The sequence below is a fragment of the Eimeria tenella genome, genomic scaffold (assembly GCF_000499545.2).
Source record: "Eimeria tenella Houghton genomic scaffold, Eth_scaff3, whole genome shotgun sequence".
Classification (NCBI taxonomy): Eukaryota; Apicomplexa; class Conoidasida; order Eucoccidiorida; family Eimeriidae; genus Eimeria; species Eimeria tenella.
In genome coordinates, this window is record NW_013542870.1 from 187,383 (window position 1) to 207,361 (window position 19,979).

The following is a 19,979-nucleotide window of genomic DNA, read 5'->3' on the forward strand; positions in this document are numbered from 1 at the left end:
AGCCAGCCCAAAAGGGGGGAATTATGGGGGAACACGTTTTTGCTTCTGCACCTGCTGTTGCCGTTTCTAGTGTTCTGTCTAGTGCTGCTCTCCCCAGGCGTAGGTGCACCAGTTTAAGTGAATCACTTAACGGCAAAATACCAAATCTCCCTTCTTCTGTCCACATAATTTAAGTGTGCGCCTGCATACTGCGCAAATTGTTAGATAGGCCCTGTTATCCAGGTGTGTTGAGCCGCCTGCCACATTACCGTGGGTCTTACTTTTGTTGTGCTCTAATGAGCAGTTACGGGAGCTGCGCTCTGTGCGGCTATTAATGATGCCGCATAAACTGCAGTCGGAGAAGCTATGGGTGCTGCAATAGTTACGCATGCTTTTTTCGTGCAGGTGTCGCGCGGGGAGACCATTCCCGTTAGTCTGCAAGCAACTGAAACCAAGCTGAAAGCATTCTTGAGTCCTTGCAACAAAGCAAAGGAACAGAACGAAACTACAGAAAATAAAGAGTAGGCACTGCTAGACTGCATGCGACACTATTAGGAAACGCCGTGCTACTTTTGTTGCTTCGCTGCTTCCCACCACTACCTGCACCGGTGCTCCTCGCTACACGACAAGTCATTGGTGCTGCTGGTGTTGCTGCGGTTACTCTTGTAGGTATGAAAACCGCATGCATTCGTTGTGGAAATCTCTTCGTGAGGCGCACAGGGAGGCGTCTGAGGCCTGGGTTCAATTACTTTACTCCCCGACCGACTCCGCAGCAACAACAGCTGCTTCACGTCCCCAGCCCGCACAGGTACAAACAGCCAACCGTTCGAGCAACCACACTGGCTCAGTAGTTTTTGAGTATGTAGTAAGCTCAGCAGTGGCACTTCTGCCACTTTGACTTGTTAAAGACTGAACTGTATAATGCTTGCTGAACATAACCCTTTGGGATGTCAATCGACGTGACTTTTGCTCAGCAGCATTTTTTCTTCAAATATATGCTGTATTGAGAGTAACTCAAGTCCGTTGAACATTTGCGCAGCTGCCTTTCTTTCGACACAACACCTCGAAGTCTTCTTCTCTGCCTCCTACTGTTCGAATCTCTGTCCCTTCCTGCTCTTGCCTGTCTCTCAGTCTCCGTTTCGCATTATTTTGTTGCCCCTTTCTCTATTAGATTACTTGTTTGTGGGTGATTCACTGAGTCGCTTCACTTTTTGTGCGTTATTGTGCTCCACTCTGTCCCCTCAGATCGTTGCTACAGTCACAGAACTTGGTTGCTGGGCCGGCGAGCAGCGAAGCTTCTTTCTGGATCCTGGGGACGCCGCAGATGTACTTCGGGCACTGTTCTTCTGAGTAATAAGCGTTACTTTCTAAACACTATAAAAAATAAACCCTCAACTTAAACACACTACTAATGCTTCTGGTGCCTTCCTGTACTTGAATTGCTCCTTTAAATTTGCACCTTTCTCAACCTTTACAGTGTTGGCAAACTAAGCCCCAAACCCTCGCTCGTGAAGCACGCATAAGTGGCGAAAAACGAAATTAGGCATGCCCTCAAGGGCACGGCCAAACCATTGGTAGCCACACAGCTAGTAAAAGCCGGCTTCTATTATGCTGCGGCACGCCAAGCAGCAAGAATCGGCCAAGTTACCGGTTGCTGGTCCGTTCCCAGCTGTCTGGAATTCACGCTACACCTGTCGTAACGTCGCTCCCATGTTGCATACACTGCAATGGCTCCTAAAAGTGCTGCAGTGGACCCCAGAACAAAAGGTAATGCACAAACGACGTTAGCGGGGTCTTCTGCGGCTCCCTGCCTGTACAGTTGTCCACCCATCCGCTTCCGAAGGGTGTGCTGGCTGTAGTTCACTTGCTGCTCCTGCTGTTTGACGGGAGCGTGTTTGTGAAGCTGGGAGCGAATACCGCAAACGCACGAAACTTCACACCGTTTCGGACATCACTGCTGCGTATCAGCCACCACAAAACATTAAAAATAGTTGCATGCCTAGATCCTAGAAGCTTGAGAGGCTCTGAGCACTTTTAAAAATGCGTACCGATGCCTTCGCTTGGACTGGGGGCGATCTCCACGGATGATATGAGGTCTTCTAGTTCCCCTTCCGCGTCGCTGCCCTCACTCATGCTACAGTCAGCTAAAGAAATCAACACAAGCAGCAGAAAAAAAGTCACGCACATGTAGACAGACGCATGAACCGATTGGTACGGCAGCAGAACCCGCGTCAGCAGCGCCACATTCCCGTGAAGCTGCCCGGAGAAACGCTAGATGTAGGACTCCAAACTACTGTGCACGGCGTGCTTTTTCGCCCGGAAAGCACAGGCATTGTTTCCTGTTTGGATAGCACGCAAATTGTATGACTGAAGCGGCAGAAATAGTGGAAGAACCAATGCATGCATGCAGCACCAGCTGGCGCTGCGTGTAGGTGCTGGTGCTCTCACTTTCAGCTTCACGAGCGTTCCCACACTGAGATTTTGCGCTTGAAGTCGCGCGCTGATTCTGCTGCTGCTTCACTACGGAAGCTAAGTCGAAGCAACCCCGGCTGATCTGCTCATGCAAATCTACCAACAGCTGAGCCACCTCCAACTGCGCACAGGACACGAACACAGTGGCAACAGCACGGCCGTCTGCAGGCTAGTAGTGCATCCAACAAAAACAATTTCGTCTGCTGTTTGGTTCTGGCCCTTACAACTCGATCTTTGAAGCAAAGGCTTAGTACTGGGTAACTGTGAACTACTCTCTGAGTCCCTCACGTCGCTGTCGTCTTCAACTGAGACCGAAAAATCGCTTGCGAGCCTCTCTGAAAGCGTGCATGCCAAATCCTCCACGTCAACGTTTTTGTCTGCACAACTCCAGCTCAGCTACAGTCTCATAGTCCCCACGCAACTGCTGTTTTCGCTGCTGCGAGCAACAGAGCATTACGGCGCGAGCTTGAGCAGTCGGGTTTTGTGATATCTCACTCTCGCGAAACTCAGCAATGAGGTCTTCATACAGTTTCTGCCGCTTTCGATGTGAATCCCTTCCACCCCATCCTTGCTCAACGGCTAAGTTGAGGAGTGTCCTGCAGCCCGAACGGCAACAGTAAGGAGACAGAGGCCGTTGCCGTTGGGCATTTGAAGCTGTGTATCTTGGGACGCGTCATATATTAAGTTGCAGATTGTGTATTTAGCAGTGATTGACGTAAGGGCCAGGCACTACCTATGCTCACCATTGCGCCAGGACCGCCGAAACAGCCTCCCTGAAAATTGGCTCCGCCTCCTGGCGCCGCTGATGCATTTTCTGGTGCTGTTGGGGCCTATTTTGGGTTTATGTGCAGCAAAGAAAATCTGAACGGCGGGAAATGCAAAAGAAAGGCGGAATTGTCACCGATCTCTGCCGATGCTTGTGGAGCATTGGAGAGGTCGATATACGTCGCCACTCCTCGGGCCGCCAACGGACTCTGCAGTTAGCGCTGGTTACAATGTAATTCACACAAAGAAGCGAAGGTTTTCAAAAAGAAGGCCAAAGCTCAGCAACGATGAGTTAAGAGGAACATGTGGCGTGGGGAGGCTGCGGAGTGTCGAGTAAGTAGCACGAAACAGATTCTAGGAACTTCTAAAGTATGCTTTTTTTTAACATCTCGGGGAATAATTAACATTTGAAGGATTAGGAGTTAAAAGGAGCACTGAAGAGTAATACTGTTGCATGCGTTGGGCCCCACAGGAACTGGACCGCCGCCGACACTTCGAAGGTGCTGCAGACCTTGTTCCCAAGAAGTCAAGCGGAAGAAAGCTGTACCTAAATATTCTTCAAAAATGCGAGCTTTAAAATTACTCTCAGTATTGCTTCTCAAGGGAGCCCAATGCTTGTTTACGCAGAAGCCGACTGTTCTATACTAAGTGTTTCAGAGCAGCGATAATGCTGGCCAGGGCCAAGGGACGGCAAAAGTTTTATTCTACTCATCTTATCAAGCGCGTTAGTTTTGCAGGGCTGGCGCAAACCTATGCAGACGACTTCAAGGCCCGATGGCACAGGGGCTGCGCACCTTCCAGCATTCCCGAAAGGTGGGAAGACAAGACAGTACAAAGAGAGAGGCTGTCACGAATTTCGCATGCGTCATCACTCGAAATTGCTCTGGAAAGTTAGTTTAGAGGGGTACATACCTAAATGGTAAACATAGAAACACTGCGCTCTTGCGAGAATTTAGACAGCCGCTTCACGCCACACAGTTCAGACTACGCGCCTCAAGCATCCATCAAAAGCTATCTTTATCCGTGAAAAGCATTCTGAACGTTGGGCCAGATCAGAATTGCATGGCATTCTGGAACATGACAGCCACCGCAAGCCACAGGGTTGGGCGTGCCTGTGTTTGTGTCAAACTGGTGAGTCGTTGCCATTTGTTGGTCCATAGTTTAGATTCACTACGATCTTTGAGAAGACTCGCTTTAGACATCCGCAGCTACACATGGAGGCTCCATTATGCTACAACAGAATGCGTGCAAGACCGACGCTCCCACGCAAGTCCATCACCTCAATTTTTTAGGAACGTCTCTTGGGCCGGTGTTCTAATAAATGGCTGTTTAGATTGTTTAACGCGCCGTTTAGTCCATCGAAACATTGCGTGGACCTTCGTCGAGCTAGGCGGCCGCGATAAAATAGCGGCAATGACTGCTTGTGCTACCGAAAAAGAACTAGAACTGGGCTCATCATGCCCTCGCAGGCCTGAGGCTATGGGTACCTTGTAGAAAACGCGCTGCAATCCGGCGTTTTATACAGAAAGAAAGGGTTACCTAGAACTCAATCACTGGGTTAGCAAGTGAAGAAGCTGCAGTGCACTATGAACTCCCCGTCTTTCTATGTGGTACACACCATGCTCGCAGGTCTCACGTCTCCAAAAAAGCACGCAAGCGGCTAAAACTCTTGCTGTTTAACGGGTAAACTGGCGGGCGTGCAACTCTGCGTTGCTAGAGCATAAATGCCGTGGTCATGAGGCGACTCTGCTTGTTCTCCAGATTCGCTTTGAGCTCCTTCAGATTTTCAAGGCCTGCATCTCGTTCTTCAGCTTCTAGTGTCTCTCTGTGTGCATGATGAAGCCCCACAGCAGCATAACCCACTTCCTGCTTCCGCCTTTGTATACGCTGCCGGAGTTGCTGCTCTTCGCCTTCTTCTGGAGACTCCGACGCTTCTGCGACTAGTTTCGCTTCCAACCTTTCTTCAAGCGCAAATTCTGACTCAAGACCGAATCCACTTTCCGAAGCGACATAAATTTGATGCTGGCGTACGATTGCCAAAGCCATCTGAAGAAGGTGTGGGTGTTTGACAGTCCCTTAGGCACAAAAGTGGGCAGGATCGACGAGAATTTGAGCCATTGCTTCCAGAGAGAAGTAGCGCATTGCAAGAAACTAGCAGCATGAGTTGCAGTTTAGGATGCTAGTAAATCATCTTAGCATTCATCTTCGGGTGTTTTCGCCTTATTTTTTTGGCAGGAACAGTGCTTGCGCGAACTTCTTACCAGCCCAGTTGTAGTACATGTGGCACATCTTGTACGAAAGAATAGCAAGGTATTGTTTTGACCAATCACTTTCGTCTGAAAGCCCACAGAAAAGAAGCCAAGCACCCCAGTTGGCCTCACACAGTTTGGCTTGCAGTAAGCCCTTCCAGCAGTTGCCACGCATCGTTCCTCTCCAGGCTCCTGTCAACGTCAGCTTCGGGAAAACCGAGTTTACCCTTACTTTGCACAATATGAAATTCGGAAGCAGAAGGAGACCCTCGGGTTGGATCAGCTGTCCCTATGAGGAACTTTTCTTCGAGGGTTTCCGTATTTGGAAGCACCGGGGTGATAGGTCCACTGCACCACAGCAGCAACGGAGAACAAGGGTAAAGTGCGGTGCACTTCTCGAGCAGTCCTTTGTGCATAGCAGAGATGCTGGCAATGCAGTAATCCCCTGATCAGGGCTACGCTGGAGAGAGGCTAACCTATCAATGTATGAACCGACTGGGAGCCCTTGAACCCCTTCTCTTCCTTTCATGAAGAACTTGATTGGGTTGGCGGGACGATGCGGGTTTACTAAAACATTAATGAAAACGCGCTGAGACATTCCGCAGACTGCACAGGGGAATCTAGAGCTATGGCGGTAGCGCCTGCAAACCGTGGAAGGGGTTTAGAAGCCTTCAGTGTGATGCTTATACGGGTACGGAAATGCAACATTTGCTTTTCTATTTGTAGAGCTTGCACTGCAACTACTAGCAAATGTACCTGAAAAATCTGATGCACCGTTGCTTTCTTTAAGTAGATGATGTCTCCGGGATTTAGCCCGCTACCGACGATGTTGACTTCCGCAGCAACTTCTCCATCCACAGAGACAATAGATGCTCCGAATTCTGCATTACAGTCGTAAGTGGAAGCTGGTGCCAGCGCTTGGTGCTGCCTCTTCGGCCACGTGCATTCCTCACTTTCATTCACTGTCGCTGCTTGGAAAACGCGCATGTTTGTGCGTCACATATTTGGAGAGACTCTGTTCGATGATTTTATCTAGCTAACCGTGGGAGCTATCAGCCGATGCTGAAAACAATAACGTCGTCTTAATCATCCACCTGGAATTCGCCCTAGCGTATACCAAAATAGGATGATCCTCCGGTAGTGTGATGCCTTCCTCATCTTCTCTTCGCTCAAACTGAGGAGGGCAAAATTAGAAGAAAGGCTTTCAGGTTCAGCTCTGCTATCAAAAAGAAGGAAGGAATTTGAGAAAAAGCTGTCATGCTTGCGCTTATGTTGATGCCTCTTCAAAAGCAGAAGGTGGCATGAACAGCAATCTACCGGTTTGATAATAGTCACCATAGTCACCACATGGTACAAACACTTAGAGCTGAGTGTATACCTGGAACTTCTCTGGTTCAGGGAAGGTAACGATGCCGACTATGAAGCCTAAAGGTCTGTAGAGAGGCACCGTGTCCTCTGGAAGCTTAAACCGAAGGATGTATCGGCCTTCTGAATCCGGAATTGCTCTTGGACAGCTCAGAGTTTGAGCGTCCGGCAATGCATATTGTCCCAGTGCCTCTGCTTTGCCAGCAAACCTCCGCATGGCAGAATCCGAGCATACGGACACAGTCACTGCAAACTCTGCATCTGGGAATGCGGCTGCCATTGCATGTTCTACAGTCAGTTCACGCGTTTCTGGAGAAAATTCGATTTTCCCTAGGTCAGCATCAATGACTCTTCTGATTGCTCCTACTTCGTGGGCCAGAACGTCCCTTATCTGAGAAATGCCGCTAGGAGACGATCTATATATAAGGAGATGAACCGGTGCACGCCTAATCCTTCCATCGCCGAACCTAAGGTTGAGCTTTTCCCAGAAAAGTTTAAAATGCCTAGCCATGTCCCTTACGACTCCAGCACGGTAGTAATGGGGCGAAGACGCTCCAATGTGGCTGACGAACTGAGTATGTTCGACGTTTGTTCCGCCAACAATGCCAACAACCCCGCAGCGTGCGTTTGGTGGACTGAAGACACGAAACGTTCGCAGCAAAAGGCACTTTCCGGAATAAAGGCTGGCAGTCTGGAGAGAGATGCATTGGTGCGGCCTTCAGATGCACTGAAATGACAGGTAATTCAGTGCCTGGCACTGGGTTACCTTCGAAGCCTAGCTTAAGTATGATGCGCTGAAGTCTCAATAAATATGCACCGATGCCACACATACCCGAATGAATTGACTGCAATGCCGATCACCCTTACTACTTCAGAAACCTGAAACTATACACACATATGCTCCTCAGGTAACCACGCAGCACGGTTCTTCACCTGACTAATTGCGAAATGCAAGGAAGAAGGGTAATTTTATCACACGCACATGACGCAGCTACACTCACCTTCTTGATTCCCTCACTCAACGGAGCAAGCAGCTGGTCGGCAGCCCAAGGCACTCCAGCAAGATTTGAATCATCAGTTATCTTCGTCTGGAACTGTAGGTATACGTTCCACCACATATTCATCGACTTATCGTCAGGTCTATTCTTGAAACTCTGAAGAGTTTGCAGCTTGCAGCACTGTATAGGAAAGTCTAACTGAAGTGACACCTGCACATTCGCACAAGGGGGTCAGCAGGATACCAGAGGTAGCCCCTGTTTTCGTTACGTAGCACGAACTCCTTAGGTGTAATGTAAGATGATAGACAAACGTAGTGTGCCGCAAGGCCTTCTGGGGCGCCTACTTGTTTTGCAGCCACCCGCACTCTGTTGTTGACCTCATCTGAGTCATATGCAAGCAACACAACGGCCCCCCGGAGATACTGCTTGTTTTCACTGAAAAGTTCTCGCAAACTTCTCTTTGTCCGTTCTACCCTTCCTTTCTTCCAGTCTTGCTCGTTTCTGATAAAGTGCTCGCAGCAGGCAGGAGCTTCCATGTCAACCGCCACTTGATTCTTGTAGCGAATTCTAAACGCCCAACACATTTTAATCCGCGCACCGTTTTTGTTATTCATATCTATCATGGGATGCACCAGGCTTGGTGCTGGACGAAGTGTGCTACAGCTACGCAGAACACCACGTCCAGGAGATAAATCACGCAAAATGCTCGCGTTTTGATGTTCTCGGGTTCGGCTGCACGCGAAATGCCTGCTTGGTGAGCCATGCACAGTCCCCAGCTTGTCTCACAATTAAGGGTACTTCTAGTGCGAACAGTTTCAGCTATTTTCTTCATTGAAGTGTAGTCACCTCTGGCGCGTGAGCTCGATTGTATTCTTGATAGTTTCTACTGCTCTAGAACTCCCGTGTTCCCTGCGCCCAGTGCAGACAACCAGCATCCAGCGACCACTCAAAGGAACTTTGTGACGTAGAACCTGAGGAGAAGGACGAAAGAAATTCCACATGAATATTTAGCTTTGCACGGTGGAGGAGCCATCGAAAGCTGCAAGGAGTAGCTGGTGCATATGGGCATGTGGTTATACCCCTCGTCCTGCATGTAGTGGGACTGATGTCTCATCGGCACTTCCTGAAATTTCGTACGAGGTTGTTGCAAAGCCGGGCACGGAAATCTGGGGATAGGTCGACGTATGTATCTTGTTGATGTTCTTTTTCTTTGGCGCCCCACGAGATCCTGGGCTCCCCAAAGGATGGAGAGGTTTCTATGAGCCTTTTTAGACTCGTTATCTGCGTGTTACTCAAAAATACACATGTTCAAGTGTCGAATACAACTTCTTGCGCACAATCACCCACATGTTCAAGTATCAAATACAACTTCTTGCGCACAATCACCCAGAATAATTTCTTTAAACTCCCTATTGGTTGCCACTCACGTGGCAGGGCATGCGCTGCAACGTACATTCTTCTGGATGTCCACTGGGAGCCCGCTATCACCTCCAATCCGCAATTTTAGCTCCGCCATTTGTTCTCTCACTGCCGGCATGCGGATGATGCTGTTCATTAGCTCCGTGCACTCGATCAGGGTCTCCTGAGCACTCTTAGGCCTCAAAATAGGTCGACAGCTTCCTGTCGCCTGAAACACTCGCGCCGCAGGCTTCAGCTTTACATTTTTGCGCCACCCCTGCTCACCGGGATTTCGGTGTGTGTGTGTGTCGGTGTCAGCATTCTGGCGCTATTTTGAGGTCCGTTGGCACAGCTCGCAAGCAATGTCACAAGGTGGGCGGGTGCGACCTCACCTGCGGGGCTTGTGCAATGACTCTCAAAAGGTTGACAGGTAAATAACATAGTCTCGAACCTCCGCGGGCTTCTTTCGTTGTCACTACCTGTTTTCCATCAACATTTTGGTTGTACATATCTTTAAAGTACTGCGCTACGCTAATTGTGGCTCCTCCTTTTTCGAAGGTCGCGCGGTCGGCCGTTGTGTCCGTCACTTCTACAATTCTGTAAATATTTCCTTTATGCACTGCAACGCAAAGACGGTTCCTGTACTTATTCCTGGCAGTTTGATAATCCATCTCCCGCAGGCGATCTTCAAGGAGGCCAGGCTCAAGCTTGCGGTCATGCCGGTTCACCTTAATAAGCCAAGCTGCAACAACGGGATAACGGCAGAATATGAATCATCAGGCACGGAAGTTAAATTGAAGGAAGTCATTGGCTGGTATCGCTAGGGGCGCTTGTGCACCTGTTAAGTTGTTCGGTGTTGCTTTACTGTCAAACAGTGATACGGCTCTCTCCAATGGAGGTAAGTTTTAGCCATATCCAGAGAGTGACTAGCCAAGCAAAAGCACTGAGGCTACCATTGTAGACAGCTTACCTTTTTCACTTTGAATCAGGGTTGCGTCAATGCCGTAGAGCTGCGCATCAGTTCTAAGAGTACGGGTATCTAGTTTAATGTAGTGTGATTGGCCCAGAGCCCTTCGGAAATTCGCTGCCTCCAACGTAATCATCATGGCCGCAACGAAATAGAAGCGCCAATTAGGGCCCGTTAACTGATCACCAAGCACAGTTAAACGGCAGCATAATGCAAAAAAGATCGCCGGTGCGTATTTGCAGTGACAGTTGATCAATGTCTGTACTCCACGGTACACGAATAGAACTGCCATGGATTTACAATGTATTATCACGTGCGAAGATGTTATGTTTTACACGGTACCAGATTGAGAAGAAGGTCAGTTTGCAGTTAAGCCCAATGCAGTCCTAATGAAGCTCAACGGACCTGCCGTTCCTCCCCAAAGGTAACATTGTACACCTTCGATGCAGCTTCTCCTTCTCGTACAGCAACCTCACGTGTTTGTTCGTCAAGTATAAGCTCTCTAATGCGTTCTGAGTAGACGATAATCCACCTTAATAACTCAGAGTGCTGAGCCCCTCTTGAGACAACCCTCCTCGGTGTCTCGCCGGCCAGCGGCTTCTGGGTTCCCGTCAGAGATTTGAGGAGCTCAGCCACAACCTTTCTACGTTCCTTCTTTTCCTCAACCTGTTGACGCAAGATAGTGCTGGAGTAAATGGAACGAGCTTGGCCTAAAGGAATGTGGCAGTATTCGCAATGGATAGTTCGGTTGGCGTCACGTGCACCTGCCAATCTTTAAGCCCCACTTTCCTTTAAGTTAAAAAGGCGTTACGCGCACCTACCGGTCTCCCAGTCCCACTTTCCTTTATGCTCAAGGGATAACCCCAGGCCTTCAGGTCACTTTCTAGGTGCATGCTCCAGGCATTGCACAATACCTGGCCTTTTCTCTGCCTTGTCGGTTCGAGGGCGCGTTCGAGGTACTCTGGCAAACGTTGCTGCCTTTGGCCTCCTCTAAATCCCCTGCCCCTTCCACTTAGAATGCATCTGTAGTCCGCTTCCCGTAATCCACTGGGCTGTTCCGACGGCCCCCAATCTCTTCTGCTCTGTCCATGCCTTCGCTCTTCCCTTTGCAGACCCCTGTGGCCACCTCCACGTTCGTCTCTCGGGCCTCCTTGCCTACCCGGCCGTGGATCCCTCCTCGTGCCTCTTTCACCTCGCTCTGACATACTTTTTGAGTTTCTCTCTTGCCCTTCTTCTGATGCCAATCCATGCCGGATTTCGTTGGCCTCGCAACGTGTGGAGCGCTGGAGGCGTGGGCGGCACGCAACGCATTCAAGCTTTTCAAGTATATCTTGTGTTATGAACTCCAACGGATGAGTGTTCTATCCCCTACCTTCGTGACTCACTGGAAAGAAGCAAACTCTGCCGGCTCAGTAAGCTGCGTACCACCGTGCTGTGCACGTCACTCTCGCGCCACACAACCCCACGTTGTCCCTTCTGTACAGCAGCTCGGCACAAGCAGTACACTACCAGATGCCTCTGAAGCCATCGAAACTGATTTCATAGAGAATATAACTGTTCTGACCCCAGTAGAGCCTATTCAATAGGGTGAGACCACCGAAATAGGGGAGAGCTCTGCCGCGTTCGATAGCGACCTTAACACACAAAATTCACGCTTGATATTGTTTGAACTAGTCATGCTTCGTTGAAAGTTTTTGATTTTTTCAAATTTGAGTCTCTTTTGAAGTAAGACCTACGAGGTCACCCTTTCTCGGGACCGCGCACGAGCACACGGCTAACTGCATGTTGCATGCTTGGCAACGGCGAGAAACAAAAACACTCATTCGTAATAGAGCGTTTGGAAATGCCAGAAAATATATCGAAATTCCTTTTGGTGCATGCTGGCAGGTTATCCCCACCGGCGTTAAGTACTGGTTCCCAACACCGTGTTGCACAAGCGATAGCAGTACGTTCGGCCCAATAAAGCCCCTAATGTTCCTCTGCACCTTTAGGTATTTTCATCGAAAACTAACAGAAAGAAACTACATCGGCAAGCGCATACGCACAGTGATGACTGACTGGAAGGCATACTTACGCAAGATACTGCACTACTGACGAACTACAGATCCGGCTAGTAACAAATTTGTGTCAGAGTGAATACTAGTTTAAATTTTTTCTATATCATAATGCGCCAGATAAAGGCGCTGTCAACCGTATTATTGCCACTTCTTGGCCCTGTGAGTATGATGTTCCTGGGGCACCGCGGTAGTAAAGCCTTGCCGTAGCCGTCACCTGCTGGCTTTTCAGAGCTCCAGGTGGTATATGGCTCAACACGCTGCGGATGCGTTCCTCCGCTGCAAACGCAGGAACGCAGATATATCATGAGGGAATTGGACTAGTTCGGAACATCGTTTACTTGCGCACGTAGCCTATACTCTTAAACGCTTCCCAGTCTGACTTGAACGCAAAACCGATGATCGTATCATAGAAAATGGCAGGCCTTCGCAACTCACTTGGTGTCGGGTTCTGAGGAGAAAAAAGAACGCGAATCATTTGCTTGCTTCCATGGGAGACAGTCCCCTTCGACGGCTCGAAAGCAAACAATCTTGCGTGGGGTGAAGGGTCTACACTGAACTCAAAGCTCCCCCACACTTCACCTCTGATAGCAGCATAGGGAGGTAAACCGTGGCGACCTGGACCCCACGCTCCAGCAACAAGTAGTGTGCGCGTGACATCATCGTCGAGTATGTCAGTGTCCTGCTGCGTTCCTCCGGTTTCCCCCTTCTGCCTTTCTTCGCACGCTTTTGGAGGAAAACTCCCTATGTGTTCTTCGGACCCGTCGTGAATGGGCCTATCTACTGGCGGGAAACTTGTGCGATCCGTTGAATTCCGAGCAGAGGCAAGGGAAGGAGGGCCGAATCGTACTTCAAGCGCCTGCTGGAACTCAAGGCGCTTTTTATCAGCTCCACATTCACTACACGCTTGCTGCAACTGTTGGTTAGAAGGCACTTGGTTCCTTGTTTTGAGGGATACACTTCCCTCATCGGCCGCCACACGATTCAAAGGAGCATCACAGTCGTCGGTGCCTAGAAGGTTACGCTCTGCAGAAAGCCTTGGAAGGAGCTCCATGCAGCAAGCTAAACAGGTGCTTCCGTCCTGCAGTGCCTCGCGAAAGTTCCTACCTTCAGGACGGCCGCTGCAGTCACATCTGTGGCTGTGGCTATTGTACCCACTGCGCAGTGAGCGGAGTCCAGCTTCGCGAGGGGAGGAAAATGGCCCGCCGCCTAGCAGTGGTAAGGTCACATACATCGGATTTGCTGTTGCTAGGCCAAAAAAGCTTAATGTTCTTGAAGCTTGTCCCTCAATCGCAAATGTGAGCTCAAAATCACCTTTTAGCCACCCCTCTACAACAGAGACGGAGGAAAATCACAAAAGCATACTTAGCTTCTGTTCTCTTCTGATGCACGGCCATGTTGTTCCAAGCCTTCATAATGACTCAAGGAAGAGAGGTGCGGCGAGACAGACAAAAGGAAACTTTACCTGGGAGCTGCGGCCTAAAATGGAATGCCACATCCACTGAGCTCAACCCAAGGAGTACACCATGTTCTAGCTCGCACGAGAAGCAATTCAGCCCTGTGCCTGCTTTTCCACAGTCGAGCTGAGGGTACCGAGTCTGTTTGGGCCGAATAGCAAATGCCAGTGGAGTGGATGTCTTGTTTCTGAGAGTTACGACGTAACTTGTGGATGAAGAACAGGCAGCTCCTGCATGCATGTTGGAAGCTTTTGCACAAGCTTTTCGCATTTTCAGAAATGTGAAGCATGCATGCATGAAGCCGGGAAGAAATGAGTCGTACAAACGGAATGTTGCTCGGTCTCTAAGCGGAATTGCGTTGTGCAGTGTACGGAAACAATTAACATGTCCTGGGCGATTGTGGTAGTTGCGCTCTCGCTTATCGCGTCACTGCCTAGCAGGCGATTACCCTTGCCTTGGGAAGTGCAAACCACAGCACCCATGTCGTAGGCTGCCAAGGAGGGAATCACGTCTACTGTTTGCTCGGTGCCTTTTCCACTCAAAGGGATTTTTATCCGGGTGCGTCCTGACTGTAGCGTGAGTTCTGCTGTGAAGCTCTGTGGAGACAAAAGATATCATAACACGACTTCAAACACATCGAGTAGTAAGAAGCAATGCCGTGTATAAACGGTGCAGCAAAGTCGTTTTAGCGAGAATCTCTCACACGCCCGCTGCTGTGAATCGCTTGTTCTGCAGAGCCAGTATCCGCTGCATGTATATATTATATTGCGAAATGCAAGAATTTTTACTTGCCTTAGGAGCAGTAGGCTGAAAAGCTATGGTGAGGCGCAGCGGTCGCCCAGGACCCATCTCTCGGGAGGAGCTGACGAGATTGAATCTGCTGCCTAGCGGAAGTGGCAGAGCTTGGAACGAATGGTAACAGGGCGGTGCAAAGGGAGCACGGGTGAGAAATACGTGCTGGAACACTTGTTGTCCCACCATTACGGAGCCGAAGTTAGCCTGAGTTGGCGAGGCGGCGACTAGTGCAGGTGTTGCGCAGGTGGAAACCTACGGCGATCAATGGTAAAAGCGAGAACTCTGGCGGGACAATTGGAAACCCAGCCGCATGGTTGGAGTATGAGATGTTGCTGTGTCAGTGACAAAGGCTGGCGAACTCGGTATTTGCGAACCTCACCTCAATGAATGATTCCGCCATTGGGCTAACGGGGAGTTGTGAAGACACAAGCTCCTCTCCAGAAAGAAAGGCGTCGACCTGTTTAGCCGTAAGACGATAAATTTTAAGTGGTATCAGCCAGCGAGCGTGATGGTACGCCCGTGGGTTTACAAAAGCAAAGAAATCGCCACCCCCATCCTCTTCCAGGCTAGTCCACCGAGCGCCTCCAGCCCGGGCCACCTCGAGCAGAACCTCACTTATGTTTCTCCCACATGTTTTCTCCCAGGTGGAAAACGTCTCTGCAGCATTAGCAGCATTTGAAGCAGCAGGTGCAGGACGTGCATCGTTACCTGCGCTCTCCGCGGATTCTTCCACAGCAAGTGTTGCTGAAAAGTCGCCTTCGTCTCCACTGTTCATTACTGGCCTTGAATTCAATCTACTTTGCTTGCCCTTTGCCTCTCCATGCGTCAAGCTCTTCTCCATTGTGTTCTTTGTGTCTGGAGGTGTGTTAACTTCGGTCTTGCTTGTCTTCTTTACACCTTCCCGGCCTCTAGTAGCCCCTACAGATGATGCTGCCTGAGCCTTTTCTTCACGCACTCCCCCCTTATTGGACTGTACTTTCTTTCCAGATGCAAGTTTAGTACTTTCAATGACAACTGAAGTGACGAGTGATTTCTTAATATCCTCTCCCTTTTCTTGAACTGGAGTGACTGGCCAGAAATGGTGCATTTTCATGTATTCGTTTGTGGGGGTAAAGCAGATGAAGATTGAGGCGCAACGTTTCTTTAAATCCATCAGGATTCGAGTTGGTGTGACGCTGAGGCAACTTATTCTAGACGGTGGCTGTTGGACATCTACCAAAATAGCCATTGACTGTGCGGCTTGCTTTGTTGTTTCAGGGGATCTTGCATGGTTCTGACCCCCCTCAATCTCTCCTTTCCCCGGTGCAAGTGTATTGACTGAAAGCTTTAGCTCTAGGGTTGCCGTTGATCTCTGGCCAAGCGGTATGGCAGGAAACTTTAAAGTGGGAGAGGGCAGGATCGAAATCGGACATTCCACAAAAGTGATTGCCCAGGGAATTTTGACTTCGTACGCAGCTTGGCTTGCCAAAAGGACCCGCAATCGCAGGACTCCTTCACGTTCTATAGCTTTGCCAGTGGCTAATTGCAAGGCATGCGCATCACATCGCAGCTTGGCGGGATCTAGAACAACAGCGAGCGTTCGTGTTTCTCCAGGTAGCAACACACCTGTCCCACCGTAATCAATGTGGGGTAAGTACTGGTGCAGATCGTCCCATGTTCTATTGTTTTCTCCCTGCCACTGCTCGGGCGCCAGAAAAGAGAGCGGCATCTCACGAGCTCCTTCCGCAGGTACAATCACAGACCCGCATATCCTCTTTGAAGTAGGGTCCTCTTCTTTCGCAGGAGGCTCTCTCGATGGAGCAGCGCCGTTGCTCAGGTCTTGTGAAAGGAAAGTACTTACCTCGCCTGCTGCTGGGAAACTATCTTGATTTGTTTTAGTGGATAATTGTTTCTCAGTTCCTCCACAAATATCTGAAAATTGAGGCGGCTCCAAGACTCTCAAAGCGCGATCAGAGGAGCGGAAGCCGTACGATGCAATCAAAAGAGATGGATTATGCACTTTCATTAGCTGCATACGACGAGTCGTGTTGTCCGAAGTTCCAAAATTCAGGGTTGTACGAGAGAGGCGCAGATGAAGCTCAGTGAGGGTGCCTGCACATTGAATGAGGCTTTATCTACAGAAGAAATATAAATGTGGTCCACCGCGCAACTAGTGAAGAATCGCACAACTGTGCTTTTTCTGTGACACGGAAAAAGTTTCCATCTCATTTGCGTCGCTGTGGCCTGTCCAAACGTGGCTCTTTCACTTAGGCAATAGCTGTACACATGCAGAGAGGAGGCTTACGTGATCAGTAAACGTGCCTTTTGGTTGCACACCTGTGATGGCAGTCTCCGCACAAAGTATTTGATCACTCGCTTTGATCTGAATGGGTATTTTGAAGGCTATTGCCTTCAGGTTTGTCTTGGCAATGACGGGAGAAACAGGTTGTACGTATTCAGGATGCCGGTCGAAGAAGGAGAACGAGAGACACACGTGTGCAGTGAGAGAGGCGACTCCCCGTGGTTGTACAAAAGAACAACGCGGCTCTACCCATAGGACCCCCTCTTCTGCCTCGGGTAAAACCACTTGCAGGGTGCGAGTTAAGGAGCTGTTGCTTGTGACTTGGAAATGCTGCCGGTACACGCGATTCGGTACACAAATTCCCAAATCGTGCAACGGGGCGTCCATGCAGACAGGTGGCAAGATGCATTGCCCGTCCACAACTACTATCACATCGTCGTGCTGCTCACAAAACGAACGAAAATGCAAGTGGCCTACGCTAGATTCTGGCGCTAGCCTAGTGCCTAATCTGATGTGCAGACGAGTTGAAAAGACGCGGATGAGGCTTCTCCAGAGCTGTACTGCTTTGTATTTGGAAGCCTTGAAAGGTACGAAGTATAACGCGATGCCAAGATGGAACAATACCTCTTTGTTGGAAAACTGCAAGGCAAAGAATCCAACAAACCGTCCTGTTCGGGTTGGAGCATGAACAATCGTGATCTCCTGAGTCTGAAGGGCATCTAACTCCCCCGCAGCGTTCTTCACAAGAGTGCTTCGAAGAGAGAGCTGGAAGGTTGTTTCTGGACAAGATGCCTCTCGACCAGCCTGCTCCTTTTTCTTTCCCAATAGCTTGGATAGGCCGCTAGACACTATTTTTGCCCAGGCAAACGTGTTGTGCTTATCGGAGATCCTAAGTCGTTGTGCTAAAACTACTTCTTCACCTTGTAGAGCCTCCAGCCATCCGGAAGCGTTGAAGCTTCTCGTGTCCTCTTCAGCCTGCCCAAATACAATATCTTTTTCTAGAATTTCTGTTGGCTGTGCATCTACAGAGTTCAATGTGGCAGTTTCCTCCGTGTTTTGATTTCTCGCAGGCAACTCAGCTAAATCTTGTACACTGCTGGTCGTCTCATTCGGCTGTTCGCTGTGTTGTGAAGATGGGGATTCAGGCTCAAGAGGTTCTTGGAGCTCCTCTGGAGTGACCGGGAAGAGGCGGTAGGCAGTGCCGAGGCTTCCTGTATTTGAAAGTCTAAAGCGAACCGCCGCCACTTCACCCAGTTGAATATGTCCAGCAGGAAGATAAACAACTCCATCTGTAGGCGCCTCTTCTTCTGGACCTCGCTCTCCTCCGGTTTCTCGATATTTGTTTCCCCGACTTAGTGCATGCTTCATAATTTTCGATTGTTCTCTAATCAAAAGCTCGGAAGCTGCAGCACGAACCCCCTTTGCTGACGTCGGCGATTTATGCAGGAGCTTCAAAAGCTCCTCAGGGGATTGCCTGTGCGGCCGGAAAGACAAAGCTGATCTTTTTCGAGAACATATTACTGGCAGCGATTGTGGTCCCGTAGGGGAAAGTAAAATGACTTCAGTACTAAGATCTTCTTCCTTCTGTGGAGCGAATACTACCGTCAGTCGCGCACTTCGTCCAGCGGAAATCCTCCCCGGAGCCTCGAATATTACGGAGATGATGCCTTCTACATCGTCAGCCAGGGGCAGTACTCGGAACGTGCTAAAGCCCAAGCTTACGTTGGTTACTTCGACATTTTGTGTGTACACAGCTCCTGCTTCGAACCCGTTAAATGTCACCTCCGCAGGGCAGCACCTAAACGATGGGCCCGAGTGCACTCGCCCCGCTATGCGCTGAGGCGTCCCCTCTAGAATGGACCTCTGTTGCGCCTGAAGCGCTCTTTCAATTTTCTTCTGCTCGAACACGCTAAGACTGCGTCTTAGTAGCCGAGAGTGCTTTTCTGGGACAGTGGCATCCACGGGTCTGCAATTTAGCGAGCACTGCGTCCCGAACTTTCGCTTAAACTGTATCCTTTTGTCAGGCTACAAGTGCTTGCAAAACGCTTGCGAGGTGACTTACTTATCGGCTGCTAAAGAAAGGTCTCTCAGACGCCCTGCATATGCGCTTTGTTTTCGGCTTGTGTGGGCAAAGGGGCCCTCGAGGCAACCCTTGTTTTCCGCTTCCCCGCACAAGCGCTCAACAGACCCCTGCCCATTATATTTGCTAGCTACAGCACAAAGAAAACAAATGCAATTACAACATACGAGTTTCTGCTGGCAGGCCCTATTGTATAAGAACAATGCTGTCTGTGAACATACCAACGACTTATCTTTTAGTCATATCCTTACAGCTGTTCTTTAATACGGAAACACATTGATTGCTGTTTCTTCTTTTTGCAGCCATTGATGCAAAATGCAGGCATCAGCATGCGCCTGCCAACCAAGTAGAATGCTCGTTAAAGTCTCACTTAGGGTTTACTGGATTTCGTTATTTTTTCGCGTACTTGCTACAGAAGTCTTTGGTAGCGCCTTCTGAGCCGTAGCCCATTCCTCCTGCACGATTTTCTGGACGATGCTACATGAGCGCTCACGCTGTTGTCGCTGCAGTTCTCGATTTTGTTCAGATATTTGCTTTCTTAGTTTCTTTATCTTGTTGGAGGCGGGGCCAGCTTCGTCAAGTGCGCTATCTGGAAGGGGGCATAAGTAGAAAGACTTGCACTTACAGCTGCTCAACTGAATGGGAACTCACGGTAGCTCCTGTGTTTCCTAAAACTCAAACCAGTCACCTTAGGTTTCACTAGGAGGCAGAGTCACATGCATGCATTCTGCTGCATGTGAAAATGTCTTAGAAGTTCCAAAGTCCAATTCAAGCACTACCAGTAGCTACGAAGGCAACGTATGTGCAGTGGAGTACGCAGGAGTCTGCGTGACCAATTGCGCTATGTTTATGCATACTCAAAGGCATCGTTTTTGCTCCAGAACCTAGTATGAATTTTTTAGAAACAGCCTGCTATCGAGAATTCCACTTTACGCGTCGACGCTGGCGGGCCCCTCAAGTCTGATGTTGAAAGCGCGCACCGCGTCTCTGTTCACCCCAAAGGGCTGCGTCTTGCCAAATTGATGCAAGCTCGAGCCAGCGACGTGAGACTGGAAGCTAGAAAAAGGCCCGCTCAGTATCACTACAGCATTAATTAGCCACGGCACTGCATCGGCGGCT

General features: G+C 49.6%; 5 protein-coding genes across 5 annotated transcripts; 1 reads left to right on the plus strand and 4 right to left on the minus strand.

Annotated features, from left to right (window-relative positions):
* Positions 1 to 1,763: 1,763 nt before the first annotated feature.
* ETH_00019350 (uncharacterized protein) lies at positions 1,764 to 3,262 on the minus strand (the record flags this gene model as incomplete). The annotated part of the gene is made up of 6 exons (XM_013375730.1): positions 1,764 to 1,882; positions 2,028 to 2,123; positions 2,428 to 2,572; positions 2,740 to 2,828; positions 2,947 to 3,047; positions 3,195 to 3,262. The coding sequence occupies 6 exons, from the start codon at positions 3,260 to 3,262 to the stop codon at positions 1,764 to 1,766; spliced, it is 618 nt and encodes a 205-aa protein (XP_013231184.1).
* Positions 3,263 to 4,929: 1,667 nt separating this feature from the next.
* On the minus strand, positions 4,930 to 11,398 carry ETH_00019355 (uncharacterized protein; the record flags this gene model as incomplete). Its single annotated transcript, XM_013375731.1, has 17 exons — positions 4,930 to 5,291; positions 5,478 to 5,552; positions 5,698 to 5,813; positions 5,942 to 6,054; positions 6,222 to 6,346; positions 6,507 to 6,639; positions 6,844 to 7,465; positions 7,663 to 7,709; positions 7,832 to 7,924; positions 8,173 to 8,395; positions 8,675 to 8,799; positions 8,966 to 9,109; positions 9,282 to 9,455; positions 9,619 to 9,968; positions 10,197 to 10,371; positions 10,599 to 10,859; positions 11,015 to 11,398. The coding sequence occupies 17 exons, from the start codon at positions 11,396 to 11,398 to the stop codon at positions 4,930 to 4,932; spliced, it is 3,522 nt and encodes a 1,173-aa protein (XP_013231185.1).
* A 42-nt stretch (positions 11,399 to 11,440) lies between these two features.
* Positions 11,441 to 11,779, plus strand: ETH_00019360 (uncharacterized protein; the record flags this gene model as incomplete). The annotated part of the gene is made up of 1 exon (XM_013375732.1): positions 11,441 to 11,779. One exon carries the CDS (start codon positions 11,441 to 11,443, stop codon positions 11,777 to 11,779), a length of 339 nt encoding a protein of 112 aa, XP_013231186.1.
* Positions 11,780 to 12,353: 574 nt separating this feature from the next.
* Positions 12,354 to 13,301, minus strand: ETH_00019365 (uncharacterized protein; the record flags this gene model as incomplete). Its single annotated transcript, XM_013375733.1, has 2 exons — positions 12,354 to 12,526; positions 12,686 to 13,301. 2 exons carry the CDS (start codon positions 13,299 to 13,301, stop codon positions 12,354 to 12,356), a joined length of 789 nt encoding a protein of 262 aa, XP_013231187.1.
* Positions 13,302 to 14,836: 1,535 nt separating this feature from the next.
* On the minus strand, positions 14,837 to 18,148 carry ETH_00019370 (uncharacterized protein; the record flags this gene model as incomplete). The annotated part of the gene is made up of 2 exons (XM_013375734.1): positions 14,837 to 16,590; positions 16,816 to 18,148. 2 exons carry the CDS (start codon positions 18,146 to 18,148, stop codon positions 14,837 to 14,839), a joined length of 3,087 nt encoding a protein of 1,028 aa, XP_013231188.1.
* Between the last annotated feature and the right edge of the window lie 1,831 nt (positions 18,149 to 19,979).